The sequence below is a fragment of the Barbus barbus genome, assembly GCF_936440315.1.
Source record: "Barbus barbus genome assembly, chromosome: 46".
In the NCBI taxonomy this organism is placed as follows: Eukaryota; Metazoa; Chordata; class Actinopteri; order Cypriniformes; family Cyprinidae; genus Barbus; species Barbus barbus.
This window is the reverse complement of record NC_136724.1, coordinates 509,896-527,500: the sequence shown is the minus strand read 5'-3', so window position 1 is coordinate 527,500 and position 17,605 is coordinate 509,896. Positions and strand designations below refer to the sequence as shown.

At 39.8% G+C, this 17,605-nt stretch overlaps 1 protein-coding gene across 2 annotated transcripts in view; it reads right to left on the bottom strand.

Moving 5' to 3' along the window:
• Positions 1–17,605, bottom strand: part of LOC306865043 (uncharacterized protein) — a 67,271-nt gene that overhangs the window by 33,299 nt on the left and 16,367 nt on the right. For both annotated transcript variants that reach the window (XM_079409390.1, XM_079409389.1), the window contains exons 3-5: positions 9,425–9,972; positions 3,242–3,316; positions 1,567–1,659 (exon numbers count right to left, since the gene is read on the bottom strand). In XM_079409390.1, coding sequence (XP_079265516.1) covers positions 1,567–1,659; positions 3,242–3,316; positions 9,425–9,972 — 716 coding nt within the window. The remainder of the gene's footprint in view (positions 1–1,566; positions 1,660–3,241; positions 3,317–9,424; positions 9,973–17,605) is intronic.

Below are 17,605 nucleotides of genomic sequence, written 5' to 3'. Positions count from 1 at the left end.
TGAACCCCCAACTGCTCCCCGGGCGCTGCAGCATAAATGCTGCCCACTGCTCCGGGTGTGTGTTCACGGTGTGTGTGTGTGTGTGTGTGTGTGTGTGTGTGTGTGTTCACTGCTGTGTGTGTGTGTGTGTTCACTGCTGTGTGTGTGTGTGTGTGTGTTCACTGCTGTGTGTGTGTGTGTGTTCACTGCTGTGTGTGTGTGTGTGTGTGTGTGTGTGTTCACTGCTGTGTGTGTGCACGTTGGATGCAGAGCACGAATTCCGAGTATGGGTCACCATACTTGGCCGTATGTCACTTCACTTCACTCACTTTTTTTGTTGAGCTGTGATATAAACTAATAAATGTGTGTTTGTCTCCCTCTGCTGGACAGAGCCGCTCTCACATGATCATCTCAGCACTAAGAGTTCTCCTAAACAGCAGTGGAAGCTCTTCGGTAAGAGTTTCCTCTTCAAACCTGTTCACAGAGCTGCTGAGACACACTTTCACGAATGAATGGAGAGAAAGATGGATGATGTCGTCAAGCATATTAACTATGCGCACAGTGATTGGCTGAGAGGGAAGGGGCGGGGCCTCTGTCAGGTAGTTCATCACAGAAATATTGTAGAATGAGGCATCAACATTATTCAAATAAAGATATTAAAATAAAAATGTTGCAAAATTCAAATAAAGATTTTAAAATAAAAATGTTGCAAAATTCAAATAAAGATTTTAAAATAAAAATGTCAAATTTAATTACAGATTTTAAAATTGAAATGTTGTCATAAGGATTTTAAAATGTAAGCGAAGTAATTATGTTCATCATCAGCCTCTTACATGTCTTCTTCTTGTAAGGAATTAGTGGATATGGATATAATCAGCCTTTTAATTAACAGAGTAGAATAATCGTGGCTGATAGTGAGATATTGTGCAAACGCAGAAGAAAACCAAACTGGACACAAGAACAGCTGTAACTTCTTGACCAACTTGTACATGAATAGAAGGACGTAAATCATCACAAATCAAGAATGTTCTGAGGTGGATAATAATAATTAGCACTTTTCTGGGTACTCAAAGCTTTACATTGTGAGGGGGATCTCCTCCAGCACCAGTGTGGATGGTTTGTGATTCTTTAGTGCATTACAAGTCCTCTTGACCAGCCCTGACTGTTCACAGATTTAAGAGCTGGTCTTAGTGCTTTGTAAAATCCTCTAAGAGCAAACATTTAAGAGTCCTGCAACTAGGACTGAGGCGCCCATTATTATCAAGAGTTTCTCCTAAATCTAAATTTAAAAAATTAAAGTGTTTAGTGAATGCATTTCAATATCCCTCGCTGTGAGTGTTATTATAAAGACAGTGTTTATAGGCATAGATGATAAAGAAAAACTACTTCAGTTTCAGAATAACATTGAGAAATAGGACACAGAATATAATCAGCTGTGATCAGGAGATGATTCCTCCTCGTGACCCGTCGAGTCGAGTGAGAGATGAACGACTCTCAATGACACACTGTATCTTAAGTGTGTGTGTGTGTGTGTGTGTGTGTGTGTGTATGGACACACAGTCTGATGCACTAGAATGAGTCTCTCACCATCACATATTCTCTTTCCTCCACCACTTTCTTGACCTCGTCCGGAGTCTCTGTATCATCGTAGATGTCATCACCGCTGCTGTATCCGGACGCCTGGAATCACACGCTCAGTGTTTACTCCCTGTTCATTAGGGACTGACTGTGTGTGTGTGTGTGTGTGTGTGTGTGTGTGTGTGTGGTCTGGAGACACCAATATATGTGCAATATGAAACTCAACTCACTCTCATTTAGACAGCACAGTCAAAACCATAAGAACAGACCAACAAATGGCTTAAAACGAAAACAATACCATAAACAGCAGTGTTAAAATAACATCAAAAATACATAAAACATACAAATAAAACATATTTCACAACACAAGTACTATGTAAAGCATTTGAAACTAAATCCCCGAATGAAACAGCAGTTTTACAGCAAACCGCTGAGCTGTAATGATGCACTGCGGCCACTAGAGCACGCTGTTACTCTACTGTACTCTACTCTACTGTACTGTACTCTACTGTACTCTACTCTACTGTACTCTACTGTACTGTACTCTACTGTACTGTATTATACTCTACTGTACTCTACTGTACTCTACTCTACTGTACTCTACTGTACTGTACTCTACTGTACTCCACTCTACTGTACTCTACTCTACTGTACTCTACTCTACTCTACTGTATTGTACTCTACTGTACTCTACTGTACTCTACTCTACTGTACTGTACTCTTCTGTACTCTACTCTACTGTACTCTACTGTACTCTACTCTACTGTACTCTACTGTACTCTACTCTACTGTACTCTACTGTACTCTACTCTACTCTACTCTACTGTACTCTACTCTACTCTACTGTACTCTACTGTACTCTACTGTACTCTACTCTACTGTACTCTACTCTACTGTACTGTACTCTACTGTACTCTACTCTACTGTACTCTACTCTACTGTACTCTACTGTACTGTACTCTACTGTACTGTACTCTACTATACTGTACTCTACTATACTCTACTCTACTCTACTGTACTCTACTCTACTCTACTGTACTCTACTCTACTGTACTCTACTGTACTCTACTCTACTCTACTGTACTGTACTCTACTGTACTCTACTCTACTGTACTCTACTCTACTGTACTCTACTGTACTCTACTGTACTCTACTCCACTCTACTGTACTCTACTCTACTGTACTCTACTGTACTCTACTCTACTGTAACGCTGCAGTGAGTCTCTATCAGACCGAGGACTCACTTCTTCACACAGCCGAGATCATGAGCTGATTTCACATCAGTAACGGGTTGGATAATGTTCTGAAGCATTAGTGGCACAAACTCTTCTGTTACTTCATGAACGCTAGCAGCTTTAAACATCAAATGTCTGGTTCCTCTCTTGATTTTGCATATCTGAAATAAATTATGCTTCAAATATTTTTACATAAATAAATATGCAAATATTTAACATGACTTTCTTAGCTTGATGATCAAAAATGCTCTTTCTTAGGAGCTTCTGATTTTGTGCCACATTCATATATTATATTTGAGCTATGGATGTAAAGTGATGTGTATCTCTTGTGTGTGTGTGTGTGTGTGTGTGTGTGTGTGTGTGTGTGTGTGTGTGTGTGTGTGTGTGTGTGTGTGTGTGTGTGTGTGTGTTATATAAGTGAATCTGCAGATGGATCTGTTGACACTCACGTAAGGATCGTCCTCCTCACACTGTTCATTCGGAGCGCTGGCATCCGGAGTCAGCAGCAGCTGCTGGATCGAGCCCTGCACACACACACACAGATTTCTGTAAACGTTCACTCTTCAGTCATAAATGGCCTGAAACTGATTATCAGATGAATGTGTAAAACTCAACCACTGCTGCTCTAAATCACTGCACTCTCTCACACTCTCTCTCTCTCTCTCACACACACACACACACACACACACACACACACACTCACGCAATCTCTCACTCTCTCTCTCTCACACACACACACCAGTTCAGCTCTGCTCAAATTGAGAATCACACATCAGCCTGTCCTCCACATGTTCTGATCTGATCATGAACGGTCAGCGTCAGCTCTTGACCTTTGACCTCTGTGCTGAGGTCAGTGTTTTCTCAGCACTCTAACGAGCTGAAGTCCTGATTAACACAGGCGTGGCTGCAAAGCCTCTTGTGCAACACATTCAGAGGAAAAGCACCTGTTTTCCATTCGCTGGAGCAACAACAAATACTGCTGATGTGTGGGAAAGAAAAACAGAGAGAGAGAGAGAGAGAGAAAAAAGAAAGTCCTTGACAGACACCAACAAGACAACCATAATGAATCAAATCAAAATGTTGCATAATTTTAAGAATTTTCTTAAGCTATAGCACCCCATCACTGGATATTGATTATAGGTGGAGCAATACTTTATAATAAGGTTCAATTCAATAATAATAATAATAAATCTAGATTTCTGTTAATTTATAAATAGATTACTGTTTATTTTTAATTCATAATCATGCATAGTACATTGACTAATGCTATTTTTTATAAATATTTAATTGTTCAAAGTTTCATTGTTAGTCCATGATACCTAATTAAGCAATGCATGCATTAACTAATGTTAAGGAACTTTGCTTTAAAGTAATATTAAATCTATCTGTCCGTCCGTCCGTCTATCTATCGTTCTATCTTATTTTATGTCTGAGATAGGTTTGGGTAGGTTTGCAAACTATCCCTTTGTAGATGTAACAATTTCTAACTAAAGTGACTTAAAGGGCAGTCGTGGCCTAATGGATAAAGAGTCGGACTTGTAACCTGAAGGTTGTGGGTTCGAGTCTCAGGTCCGGCAGGGATTGTAGGTGGAGGAGTGAATAACCAACACTCTCTCCACCCTCAATACCACGACTGAGGTGAGACCCTTGAGCAAGCCACCGAACCCCCAACTGCTCCCCGGGCGCTGCAGCATTAGCTGCCCACTGCTCTGGGTGTGTGTTCACTACTGAGTGTACACTTGGATGGGTTAAATGCAGAGCACAAATTCTGAATATGGGTCACCATACTTGGCCACACACCACTTCCCTTCCCCTTATAAAACTGAAGACTGTTAGTAAAAGCAGAAGTGCTGGGGAAGCAGCTGGATTCTCTGGGTGTGTCCAGAGCCTCCAGCATCTGTGTTTCAATTAGTCATATTGATTAGTGTGTTTCCTGCCAGACTGAATCAGCATGTCATCTTTAGCCTCAGAAACAGGAGAACGGAGGAAACGTTCCCATGATTATCTGCACAAAGCAGGAGAATCCAATAAGCGATAAGAAGAGAATCCATCATTCTGAAAGTAAGGAGTTTCTGAGTCACTGATATTTCTATTCCAGTCCAGCGTCTGAGTCACCAGCTCTTACAAAACACACAGGGTGAGGTGAAGCGGATTGGGCAACACTTTCTATGAAGCCCGTATTTATTACATTATAAAGGTATTCTTAAGGCATTATAATGAATGTATAATGCATTATAAATAACTTTATAATATGTTGTATCATCTCATGAATATTCATAAGAACAGTTTTAATGTATTATAATAGTTACTTATTAGTGGTTATAGCTTTTAAGAGTATGATGATTTATAACACACAATGAACACGATCCATCCGCTTAAGTTACAATGGATTATATATCTCATAGTTATAATGTATTATAGGTCTCATATCTTGCCTCATTACTTATGTTACTTTACTTAAAGCAGACAAAGTCCACTTATAAGTAATTTTTTTCTCAGTCATCAGATCAGATATCAGATCAGATGAATGTGTAATATGACACATTTGCTTTGAACATTTTTTTCTTCAGTTTGATTATTTTGATGGCACCCTTTAGACAGCTGTTGATAAGTAACTCTGCCACTACATGTCAACTAGCAGTCATGAGAGTATTAGTCGTGTGTCTGCTGAATATACTGTATGCTAACACTTTATTTTGATGGTTCCTCAACAGACAAACTGAGTATAGGATACTTTGCAAGTATGTGAACATTCTACTGACCCTACCTGAGTCTACTAATACAATTAGTTTTATATATAAAAACATTCCACTGAAGAGATGTAGTAAGGTACCGTGCAGATCTTAAATAAGCAATGTCCAGCTATGATATAGCCCATTATAAATGAAGTAGATTTGATATGGTGTTCATTGTGTGTTATAAATAATCATACTTTTAAAAGCACAAATACATAAGTACTAAAATGTATTATAATTGTTGTTATGATTATTCATGAGATTTTATAACACATTATACGTCTTTTTTTCTTATAATGCATTATGCATTAATTATAATGCCTTAAGAATACCCTTATAATGAATAAATACAGGCTTCATAGAAAGTGGTACCGAGGATTGCATCCAGAACTTCTGGGAAAACTTCTAACACTTTATGACCTTATAGTCTTCGCAAAGAGTGAGCTTAATTCAATGCATTGTGATTAAAATCTTATTTTTTACTTAATTTCAACTGAATAATCTCAAATATATAGTTTCAATGTTCTGAACTGTATAGATGGTGTATTGATAGTGTTTTGGTGTGTGTTTGTGGCCTGTAGACCGCAGCTGCCAAGAGCTGTGATCCTCAAAGACTCGTTTATTCAGGCCATCAGATGAACAGTCTGTGTGTCAAGTCCATCGACTCAACATTTACAGACACACAGAGCACATGCGGCCACACACACACACACACTCTCTCTCTCTCATACACAAACACTCACTCACACACACACACACACACTCACACACACACGTTGGTTTTTGTGGTTTATGGGGACTCTCCATAGGCGTAATGGTTTTTATACTGAACAAACTGTGTGTGCTATTGCCCTACACCAACCCTACACCTAAACTTAGCCCTCACAGGAGACTTTGTGCATTTTTAGATTTTCAAAAAAACACCCTTTAGTATGTTTTTTAAGCCTTTTGAATTACGGGGACATAGGCAGTGTCCTCATAAACCACCTTCATATTGTAATACCTCTGTCATACCCATGTCATTATACAAATTTGTGTCCTCATAAACCACATAAACATGCACACACACACACACACAGTTAGAGTTAAAAATGACCTGCTCTTATCTGATTGTGGTTGTATCTCTCTATTAGCGCTACTGGATCTTAGCGCCATGTTTGACACTATCGACCACAACAATCTTTTGAATAGATTAGAAAATCATGTTGGCATTAGTGGATTGTGCATGGTTCAAATTGTACTTATCTGACCACCATCAGTTTGTGGCAGTGAATGAAGAGGTATCATACCAATCACAAGTGCAGTATGGAGTACCTCAAGGCTCAGTGCTAGGGCCGTTACTGTTCACGCTTTACATGTTACCTTTGGGAGATATTATTAGGAAACATGGTGTTAGCTTTCAGCGTTGTGCTGATGATACTCAGATCTATATTTGTTCGCGGCCCGACAAAACATACCAATTTGCAAAACTAATGGAATACATAGTTGATATACTGTAAAAAAACTAGATGATTAGTCATTTCTTAATAGCTCGGTTCTGTCAACACTGGACTGACTCCCTATTAAACATTGTATACATTTTAAAATCTTGCTAACTACTTATAAAGCCCTGAATGGTTTAGCTCCTCAGTACTAGAAAGAGCTCTTATCGGATTATAGTCCTCCATGTCCACTGCGTTCTCAAAACTCTGGCAATTTGATAATACCTAGAATATCAGAATCAACTGCGGGCGGCAGATCCTTTTCCTATTTAGCACCCAAACTCTGGAACAATCTACCTAACACTGTTCGGGAAGCAGACACACTCTGTCAGTTTAAATCTAGATTAAAGACACATCTCTTTAACCTGGCTTACACATAACACATTAACACATTTCTATTATTCAGATCCGTTAAAGAATTGTTAGGCTGCATTAATTAGGTCAACACTTCCTATAACACCCAATGTACTTGTTACATCGTAAGAAGAATGGCATCTATGCTAATATAAGTCTCTTTTGTTCTTGTTCACCGTAGCCACCCGATCCAGTCTGTATCCAGATCAGATGGTGGATCAGCACCTAGAGATGACCTCTACAGCCCTGAATGTCAGCGGAGACCAGGACAACTAGATGAGCCCCAGTGAAGACCTCTTCTCCTAGCCGGCCATCGGGACAAGGCCACGGGAACCAGATGAGTCCTCTGCTCAACCTGACTTTGCTGCAGCCTAGAATTAAACTACTGGTTTAATCTGGCCAGAGGAGAACTGCACACTATTTCGACACACTATTTCCCTGTTTAATATTGCAAAGCTACTTTGACACAGTCATTGTAAAAAGCGCCATATAAATAATGGTGACTTGACTTGACTTAAACACACAGACACACACACAGACTGATGATGGATGAGTGTTTGTGCTTGTCTGTGTGTCTGTGCTGATTTAAGTGCAATGCAACACTAAACACTACAAGCCTGAACAGAACTCAGGAAAAAGAATTGTAAAATTTAAAAAGTTATTTATTTTTGTGTTCCGTGGCAGAAACAGGTTTCCAGATAAATGTGTTTTTGCCAGATACAACACAATAAAGGCACATCACAAGATTCTGTGGTCAGAAAGGTACATGTAGCCTGAAGTCAGTAGTGTAGTGATGTGTGGAGTGCGGCTCCCACTCAAGACACTGTCAAAGCACTCAGATTTCTGATGTCAGCGGTGAATCTGTGTGAACAACTTGAACTCTTGAAATCTGCATTAGAAGGCATCTTTTGCCTTCACACAAAATGTGCAGTTGTAAAGAGAAACAGATCATTGTTTAGCTCTACTCACAGAGAAATCTAATTAGTCTAAAATAATCCAAATAAGTGCATATAAAACATCAAGCATTGTGGAAACAGGGAATTATCGGTGTGTGTGGTAAATTATGAAACTCAAAAACACAGCTTGTCATAAATAATAATGTTCTGTTCTGTGTGCAGTCATCTCATATAAGCTAGAAATATAATTTTTTTAAATATAAAAACAAATACAGCTTGAAAATTTTATACCTGAAAAATTAAATGAGGATAAATTACATTTTAGAGCTTATGAAGCTCTATGTGTGTGCGTGTCTGTGTGTGTGTGTGTGTGTGTGCATGTTTATGTGGTTTATGAGGACACAAATGTGTATAATGACATGGGTATGACAGAGGTATTACAATATGAAGGTGGTTTATGAGGACACTGCCTATGTCCTCGTAATTCAAAAGGCTTAAAAAACATACTAAATGGTGTTTTTTTGAAAATCTAAAAATGCACAAAGTCTCCTGTGAGGGCTAAGTTTAGGTGTAGGGTTGGTGTAGGCAAAGGATTGAAATGACATGATCAGAGTAAGTGAAGAAGTTTTATGTTGAATTCTGTTGAAATATCCTTTGACAGTTTTTTTTTCTTTTTAAGAGGAGAACAAAAGGGGAAACAAATTCATGCTCTTAAGGGTCTGAAGACATTAAAACACGAGTCTCACTGGTGTCAGACTGCCACGTTGTCGGTCTTGTGGCGCGGCTGATGTTGTCCAATGTTGTTCAGAATGTGAACGCGCCACAAATCAATGTGTTGGCATCTGCTGCGCCAGTGATACAGAACATCTGTGTCGTGACGTATGCTCAGCTGCTCATCTTAATGCAAGCGCTTTATTCACTTTCGACACATACAGGACATCACTCTTGACTCAAGCTAGCTTTCATTACACAACGTATCACGAAGAAGCTCCTTTAAAACCAAAGCATCCAAACACTCACTCCAACAGCCTCTGGTATTAAACAGATCCACAAACCCCTCTAAATGATCACAAAACTCTTATTAACGTACAGTCAGGGTCATTCAGCACTTTAGCTTTGGCCCAAATCATACTGAGCAGCCTAACCTAACAAACAGTGACACTCACCACGAAGCGCTGCAGCCTGGTTCCTCCGGCGTTCCCTATGAAGATGCCGGAGCTGGGCTGGAAGGTGAGTGGGTCTGGACTCCTGCGGAAGGCCACGCGGTGGTGCTCCTCACAGTCCATGTAGAGCCGGATCTCCTCGCCCTGAACGGCCAGCGTGAAGCGAGCCCAGCGGCCCGTCAGATCGCCCATCTTGAAGGAGGCGGCCTCCTGCGTTCTCGTGGCCCCAGGATCAGTGTAGTACAGAACCACGCTCTGAGAGCCGTCCTCCACCGGAGCCAGAGCCACTCCCAGCTGCACCGTCCTCTGCAGCGCATCAGTGATGGCAAACAGCACTCCTCCGCTCCGAGAGCTGGGTCTGGCCGTCACCACGATGGAGAAGTCTCGGTAGAAGGGGTCGGGGATGAAGGAGCGTGTCAGGCGGCCCACATTCGCCTCCGGTCCGAAGCTGTAGGCTGGGAAACCCTCGAAGCCTGTGATGAATGACACAGACGGTGGCAGAGGAACGCCGATGAGCTCAGTCAGGTCCAGCTGACCGCTCGAGTCCCGCTCTGGACAGAAGGAGAACAGAGTGAGTAAACACAACCAAACAGAGACGTTCTAGAGCATTCTGACTCATACCCAAAATTATTTAGCTCAATTCAAGGGCAACATCATCTCATTATAGATATAAAATAGTCACATCTGATTAAAAATGGAATGTGTTAATATCTATTAACAGACAGAAGAATCCTTTTATTAATCACATTATTTTTCTCATTATCTTTTCTTGTTTTGGAAGTCTCTTCTGCTCATCGAGGCTCCATTTATTTGATCAAAAATACAGTAAAACGGTGAAATATTATTATGATTTAAAACGAAATGTTATGGAATAACTCCCAAAAAAGTGTGCTTAATTGCAGAAAAAAGGTGTTCGGTAGTGACGTTCCTTAAAGTTGCACACAGATTTTCAGACTTTTGAAAACAATTTACCTCAAAAGGATGGGACCTGTCTACTCACACCTTGTAGCTGTGAGAGAGAGGGACACAAACATTTCCTGATCATAAATGTAGGGGTGTAGTTCAAATCAGTCTAAAGCATACACTGTTCCGGTAGTCACATGAAAATGCCGGACACATTTTTTACATAAAGTTTCATAATTTACAAAGAAGATATAAAATCAATATTTTTTTAACTTCAATTAAAAAAAAAATCAAAAATATACTTTTTAAAATCAACTGATTTTTTTTTTTTTTTTTCAATATTTTCATAAGTTGAGGTTTAGGTTTAGGTTCATATATATTAAGCTTACTAATATTTTAAATAGATAATAGAAGGATCTTAGTAAACATCTAAGATTTGAATACTTAAATGCTTAAATGTGTTTTTTGGTTGTGGGACAGCAGTTTGCACCAATTCTGTAGAATGGTCCTATTATCAATGTTGAAAACATTGCTGGAGCAATCATAGTTAGAATTCCATCCACAGACTTCACAATGCATGCTTTACAAAACAAAAGACTTTCTTATAAGCACCTGTGAAAGCATCTTTCCTCAGTCCTGTCTCGGTGCTGCTAATAATTCACGCCACAATAGAAGCCTTTATAATCACGCCATGCATTTTCCTGTTTATGTGCTGAGATCCGGCCAGCAGTCCTGCAGTTTTATTAGCACACACATTTGATCCGGGGCTGTAAACTGCCTCCAGGCATCCCTGCAACTCCTACAGCTTCACTTCAATCGACTGCTGTTTTCACAAAAGATCTGATTGTTTCCCTCACAGATGAGAAACTAAAACAGCAGCGTCTGCCAGAACTACTGTACCAGAGGGCATCATACTTTAGCATCATTTACATTTAACCAAATCAGCCGAACACGCCAAACCGAGCCAGAGCTGCACCAGAACGCTGAAGCGCACACATGGTCTTGATTAGAGCGCGGGAGAAGCACAAACAATCAGCCGCTCTGTTACAGACGATCATCTGGAAGGGGTTAGTGTGGCTAATGGATCTGCTGCGAGGAACGTGCTGGAGATCTGGACCACAGGCACTTTAATGGCACACTATAGCAAGAAATGCCATCTTAGCAGCTCAACTCAGAACGAAGAGTTTCTGCTCAAATGTGTCCCTGCAGCACAAAAGCAGTCATCAGTAACACAGGTATATTTGTAGCAATAGCCAACAATACATTGTATGGATCAAAATTATACATTTCTCTTTTATGACAAAAATCATTAGGATATTAAGATCATGTTCCATGAAGATATTTAGTACATTTCCTACCGTAAATATATCAAAACTTCATTTTTGATTAGTAATATGCATTGCTAAGAACTTCATTTGAACAACTTTAAAGGAGATTTTCTCAATATTTAGATTTTTTTGCTCCCTCAGATTCCAGATTTTCAAATAGTTGTATCTCAGACAAATATTGTCCTATCATAACAAACCATACATCAATGGAAAGATTATTTATTCAGCTTTCAGATGAGGTATAAATCATTTCATAAATGGACCCTTATGACTGGTTTTGTGGTTCAGTCACATATACAGTACTAATAACAGAGCTTCATACTTCAGATCTCGAGCAGCATGGACAAAGGCAAGGAATCTCCCAATATATAAAGCAGTCCAAATACCAATTCATGAGTCGAATCAACCAGTGCGAGTGTTTACACACACGATCTGATGCAGCTGAGTAAATAAAACCAATGAGGAGATTGTGAAGTCAGAAACCTGGCAATACCACTTCAGGCAGAGACCTAGAGGATGTCCAACCTCACAGACGCCAAAAACAGCTTCAGCTTCAGCAGATACACTCACTAGCGTGTCCTGTAATCGATATATATTTGATCAGACGCAGTGTGCTTCACTCATAAATACAGTTCATGTTATTAGTCAGCTGCACCAATGCTGAATTATCCTGTGATGCCGATCAGAGACTATCACAAGGAGAAAATAATAATAATAATAATAATAACACCTTGAAGCTTTCATAAACAAGGTACTCATAATGTATATTATAATGCATTATATCTATTCAGAATTATTTGTAACCAAAGTTAAAGTGCATCAGAATACTTTGCAGATACCTGTGAAATTGGTTGTTTGTCATGTTTTAATGCATTGTAGCTACTTTGTAAATGTATAACAGTGAATAAATAAGTATCAAAATGTATTATAACTGCAGTTACATTTACTCATGAAATTATACAATAGTGAAAACTTTTTGAATTTGAAGATCATGGTTAATTTAACTTATTTTGTCTTCTGGAAAACATGTAAGTATCTTCTGTAGCTTATAAAGGGCAGTACAAAAAAAACAAAAACAAAAAAAAAACATGATATTTAGGCAAAATAAGAAAAATGTACACAACTTCATTCTGTTCAAAAGTTTTCACCCCCCGGCTCTTAATGCATCGTGTTTTCTTCTGGAGCATCAGTGAGTGTTCGAATCTTCTGTAATAGTTGCATATGAGTCCCTCATTTGTCCTCAGAGTGAAAAGATGGATCTCAAAATCATACAGTCATTCTTGGAAAGGGTTCAAATACACTAAAATGCTAGTTTAACTGTTCAGGACAAACAAGGGACTCGTGAACAACTATCACTAAACAAAATAAACAGCTGTGAATCATTCAGGTAACAACACAGTATTAAGAATCAAGGGGATGTAAACTTTTGAACCAGGTCATTTTTATAAATTCAACTATTTTCTCTTGTGGTCTATATGTGAAATATCTTATTCAGGTCAGTACTAAAATGCATTTGTATGATCCCTCTTATTTTGGTAAAACTATTAACATTTTGCAAGGTGTATGTAAACTTTTGACTTCAACTGTATATAAAGGTTTAAAGTAAAGTGTTACCAACATTTATTTACATCTTTATATGCATGAAAGCATGCATGAGTTTAGAGACTTGCTTACATCAGTGAATATGTTCACATGCACAATCTTACAGTGATAATAATCTAATCTAACCAGGTCATGCTTTGTTGTGCATGAAAACACTCAGTGATCACAACAATAATCTATTATTTATTTTCACGTGCACACTTGTCCATTCATGAATATATATATTTCGATCAATAATACGACTTCACCGGACTGTTGTGCAACTAGTGGAAACACTTAGCCAGTATGAAGACATTTGGGAACGGCGTGTATGTATTGGTGCAGAGAGGTTCACTCCAGACCAGATGAAGACGGGACAATCAAAGGCTTCTGAAGGTTTGAGTTACTGGCTCTCGGTGGGCTGAGGTCAAGTGTAATGACAGCATGAGGAACAAGGACCACTTTATTGCGTTTCTTTTCTGTGGAATGGACCAAAGGTTAAGAGTTCATCACATTACCGCAGAGACAGCCGTATGGAGTTCATCAGAAGTCGAGAGGTTTCTCCATGCAGATTTCACATCGTGTTCAGATGGTCGTGGAAATTTGTCACAATGATCAGCAGGAAGCTGCTTAGTTTGTACGTGACTTCTGTTCATCAATCTCCACACTACTGACAATGGACCATGAATCATTTTGCTGCCAAATGACCTTGAAATTATGCTATCACTTTCCAATATTCCAGTTTTCAAAGAGAAAACATTACAGCATTAGTCAGATGCTTCAAATTAATTCAGATTAACCACAAATTCCAATTAAAACCTATGTCTATCAAGCAAACCAATCATTTTGAAAGCTGTATGAAAGCTGCAGCTGTCCATCTCTGTGCAGTGGCTTTAAACGACAGTATTCTTGATCCTGTCATGGAAACCTCTGCTTTAGTGTTGTTAAAGCTCAGTGTCTGTCAAGGATACCAGCTGTGACTGCGTAATACAAATCATGTTAACCAGTGATATATGGTGCATGAATCCCAGAGATCCAGATCTTGTGGTCGATCAGAAAGACGAGAACATGAGAGAAACCCACCGAGGTCCATGGAAGTGACCGCTGTGCTGTTTGTTAGTGATGAAGTGAGCGTGATGATGAAACACAGATTCAGAAACAGACTCTCGGCTCACTTTGAGAAAATCACATTCTGAGATATAAACAAATGAAATTTGTGAAGGTCATCTCTGACTCCTCATCTGTCTGAGCTCACAGATGAAGTGTTTTTAGTGAGAAAATGAGCAAATGCAGCAGAATGAAGGGATCTCAGTAGTCCAAGATGAGGTCTTGAATTTGGCAGATGGTGCGGCACAGGAAGGAGTGTTAAACTCAATCTATAGACGCTCCCATGAGCCTCAGAGGAGGCGACCTACATGACGGAAAGACCTCGCTTCATCCATGAGCTCATACACCAGAACAGCACCGGAGCGACTGGATCTGAGCACCAAATGCTTAACCAAGAGTAAATAAATGAGTAGAATGATTACAATGTGAATAACAGTCCACTGAGCACAAGAATATTGTTTTCAGGAAATCTTGGCCAAACTGTTTATAATGGGTTCGACAGCACTGACCTTTGCTTCAGGACACAGAGAGACGAAGGAGAACAGCCCAACAATCCCCAGCTCCAGACACACTAAACCATGATTTCTACCAACATTTCCCTTCTTCAGCCGCTGTAACCCACGCGCAAACAGCGGATTTCCTACCGCCGCCTTTGCTGTCAGTCTTAAAGTCGTATCACACTCACAGATCCTGTAATATCAGCTGAATGATCCTGAATCACACACTGCGCTACAGATTTCAGCATCAAGATAAAAAACACACACACAGCTTTCATTTCTACCAGCAGCACATAAACAAGCAGAGCGGCATGTCTGTGGTTTGATATTTTCCAGCGAGGAGCTGAATGAAGCCTCCATTCTCAATCAACTTTGACTGAATCCCATCACTGAGAGAGCAGAGCTGAAGAATTCATCACACGTGTTCATTCGCCTCTGCTTCATCAGCATATTCATCTCTCGCTTATTAACAGAAAACCAAGGGTAAAGGTCATGGAAAATGAAATCCGGATCAATGAGGCACTCAATACTAGCCTTAAACACTTCGCTTTGAAATATGTCACTTCTCAGAAAATGACAACAAAGCAAGCACTAACAGTTTGTGTTCTGTGTGAGTGAACTAAACACCCACCAATCCCAGCATTCAACTAGAGACAGTAACAAACAGAATCGCTCTGAAAGACTTTAGCAATTCAGTGACTGGAAAACAAAATCATTACATTTTTCTAAATGTTCTCCTCTGTGCAGAACCTATGAAATGATCCCAAATCACTCACTGAAAGCCTGATTGGTGCAGACTGTGTCGTCATGAGTAATAAACGGCTGTAGCGGAGGAAAGCGTGGGTCATCATCATCACACTGAGCTCCTGACCAACACAAACACACCGGTGTGAAACACAGACTGGAAGAAGCACAGGTGTGTCGCGTGCGCTCACCAGAGCATCATGGGAACGATAGGTTTACTCACAAACATTCACGCCACACTCTTGCCTGCTTTTCTCAACGAGTAAACACACTGGAAACACAATTCAGAGAGTAAACACTGAACCAGTGACATAAGAAGTGCTTTATTCAGAGACTGCTCTGCAAACGACTAGCTGCACACATCTACTGCAACACAGACTTCACTTCAGATGCTTCTTATTGTTTTAAAGGGCTCATATGACGTTGCTAAAAAGAACATTAGTTTGTGTATTTGATGTAATGCAATGTGTTTATGCGGTTTAAGGTTCAAAAAACACATTATTTCCACATACTGTACATTATTGTTGCTCCTCTGCCTTTCTGAAACGCGTGGATTTTTACAAAGCTCATCGTTCTGAGAAGCGAGGCCTGCTCTGATTGGCCAGCTGTCCAGTGCCTTGTGATTGGCTGAATACCTCAAGCGTGTGACTGAAATGTTACGCCCCTCACCATATTGTGATTCCGTGTAACGGCGCAACGACACAAAAACAATAAAACCCATTATAAACGAGGCATTTGTTGCATCCAGTAAGGACATAATTACTGATTATAATGACTTATACTGTGCTTTAAAGCGTTGTGTTGCATCGCACCGAGTAAACATTACCATGTCTGCATTTGTGATCGGAGAAACAACAAGCTCTACTCTACACAGCTGAAAACTCACGATTGAATTGTTAGTAGCAAATTCTTTAAATATGAAAACACACTTACATGCTGTGAGTCAGAAGTGTTAGCCTGTCCTTGCAAAGTTGGAATTACTCCACTTTATAGAAACAGCCTTTGAGCAAGCAGCGTTGTAGGCTACTCCTCCAGGATCAGGAAACAGTCCTCTGTATAATGTGCTGCACACACTCTAATATTTGGGTTGTTCTGTTCTGGAACAGTGTCGTAATACAACTGAACCACTGATTTGTAGTTGTGTCCCCTTCTGGAAGCCCAAACTAAGTAGTTTCAGCTTCACAATGAAACACAGCGTCTCCAGGACATGGCGCCGGCGGCAGCAACAATACTACACCCAGAATAATAGCTCCGCCTTCTTTCATTGAGTAAACATTTGGGCGGTGTTATGCAAATCTTCCCACACCGTGACGTAGACATGTGGGGCGTGTTTGAACGAGCCGTTTTAGGAGGGCGTAGATCAGTCTTAACTTTTATAAAGAATATCTCTTTGGTTTTGAGACTTTAGTCTTTGTAACTTCAGGGATCTTATCTATCCACAAACAGCTTGTAGCACTCCAAAGAGAAAGGAACACTTGAAATTGCACCATATGACCCCTTTAAGTGCTATTTTTGTGTAATACCGGTACATTATACAATTCATTAAAGGGGTCATGATGCGATTTCAAGTTCTCCTTTCTCTTTGGAGTGCTACAAGCTGTTCATAAGTGGGATCATTCAGAGGAACCAGAAACACCACGACCACGGCACTTTCTAACTTCTCAACTCAGATTTTACAGGAACTTTACTTTCTGTGACCTTTTGCATCATAGATGCAGATCTAAATGTTTAACATAAATGTTTCATGTTGCAAAGCATGCAAACTTCAAAACATATACTGTATGCATTGAGTCCAGATTCTCCGCATTAAAGTGACTTGATTGAAGTCTTTTTTAATGCAGGAAGCAGGAGATTGTGTGTATGTGTTCATTATTACTGATGATGATTGATCATATTTGGCAGAAGATCCTTCTTTTAGCAATACTTCAGCTGTTCTGACCCTTTGCTATACTACGAAGCATCTCTTGAGTCCGCTTGAGTTTCCTCCCAGTTTCTGATGAATCGGCCGCCGGCTGCGAATGAAG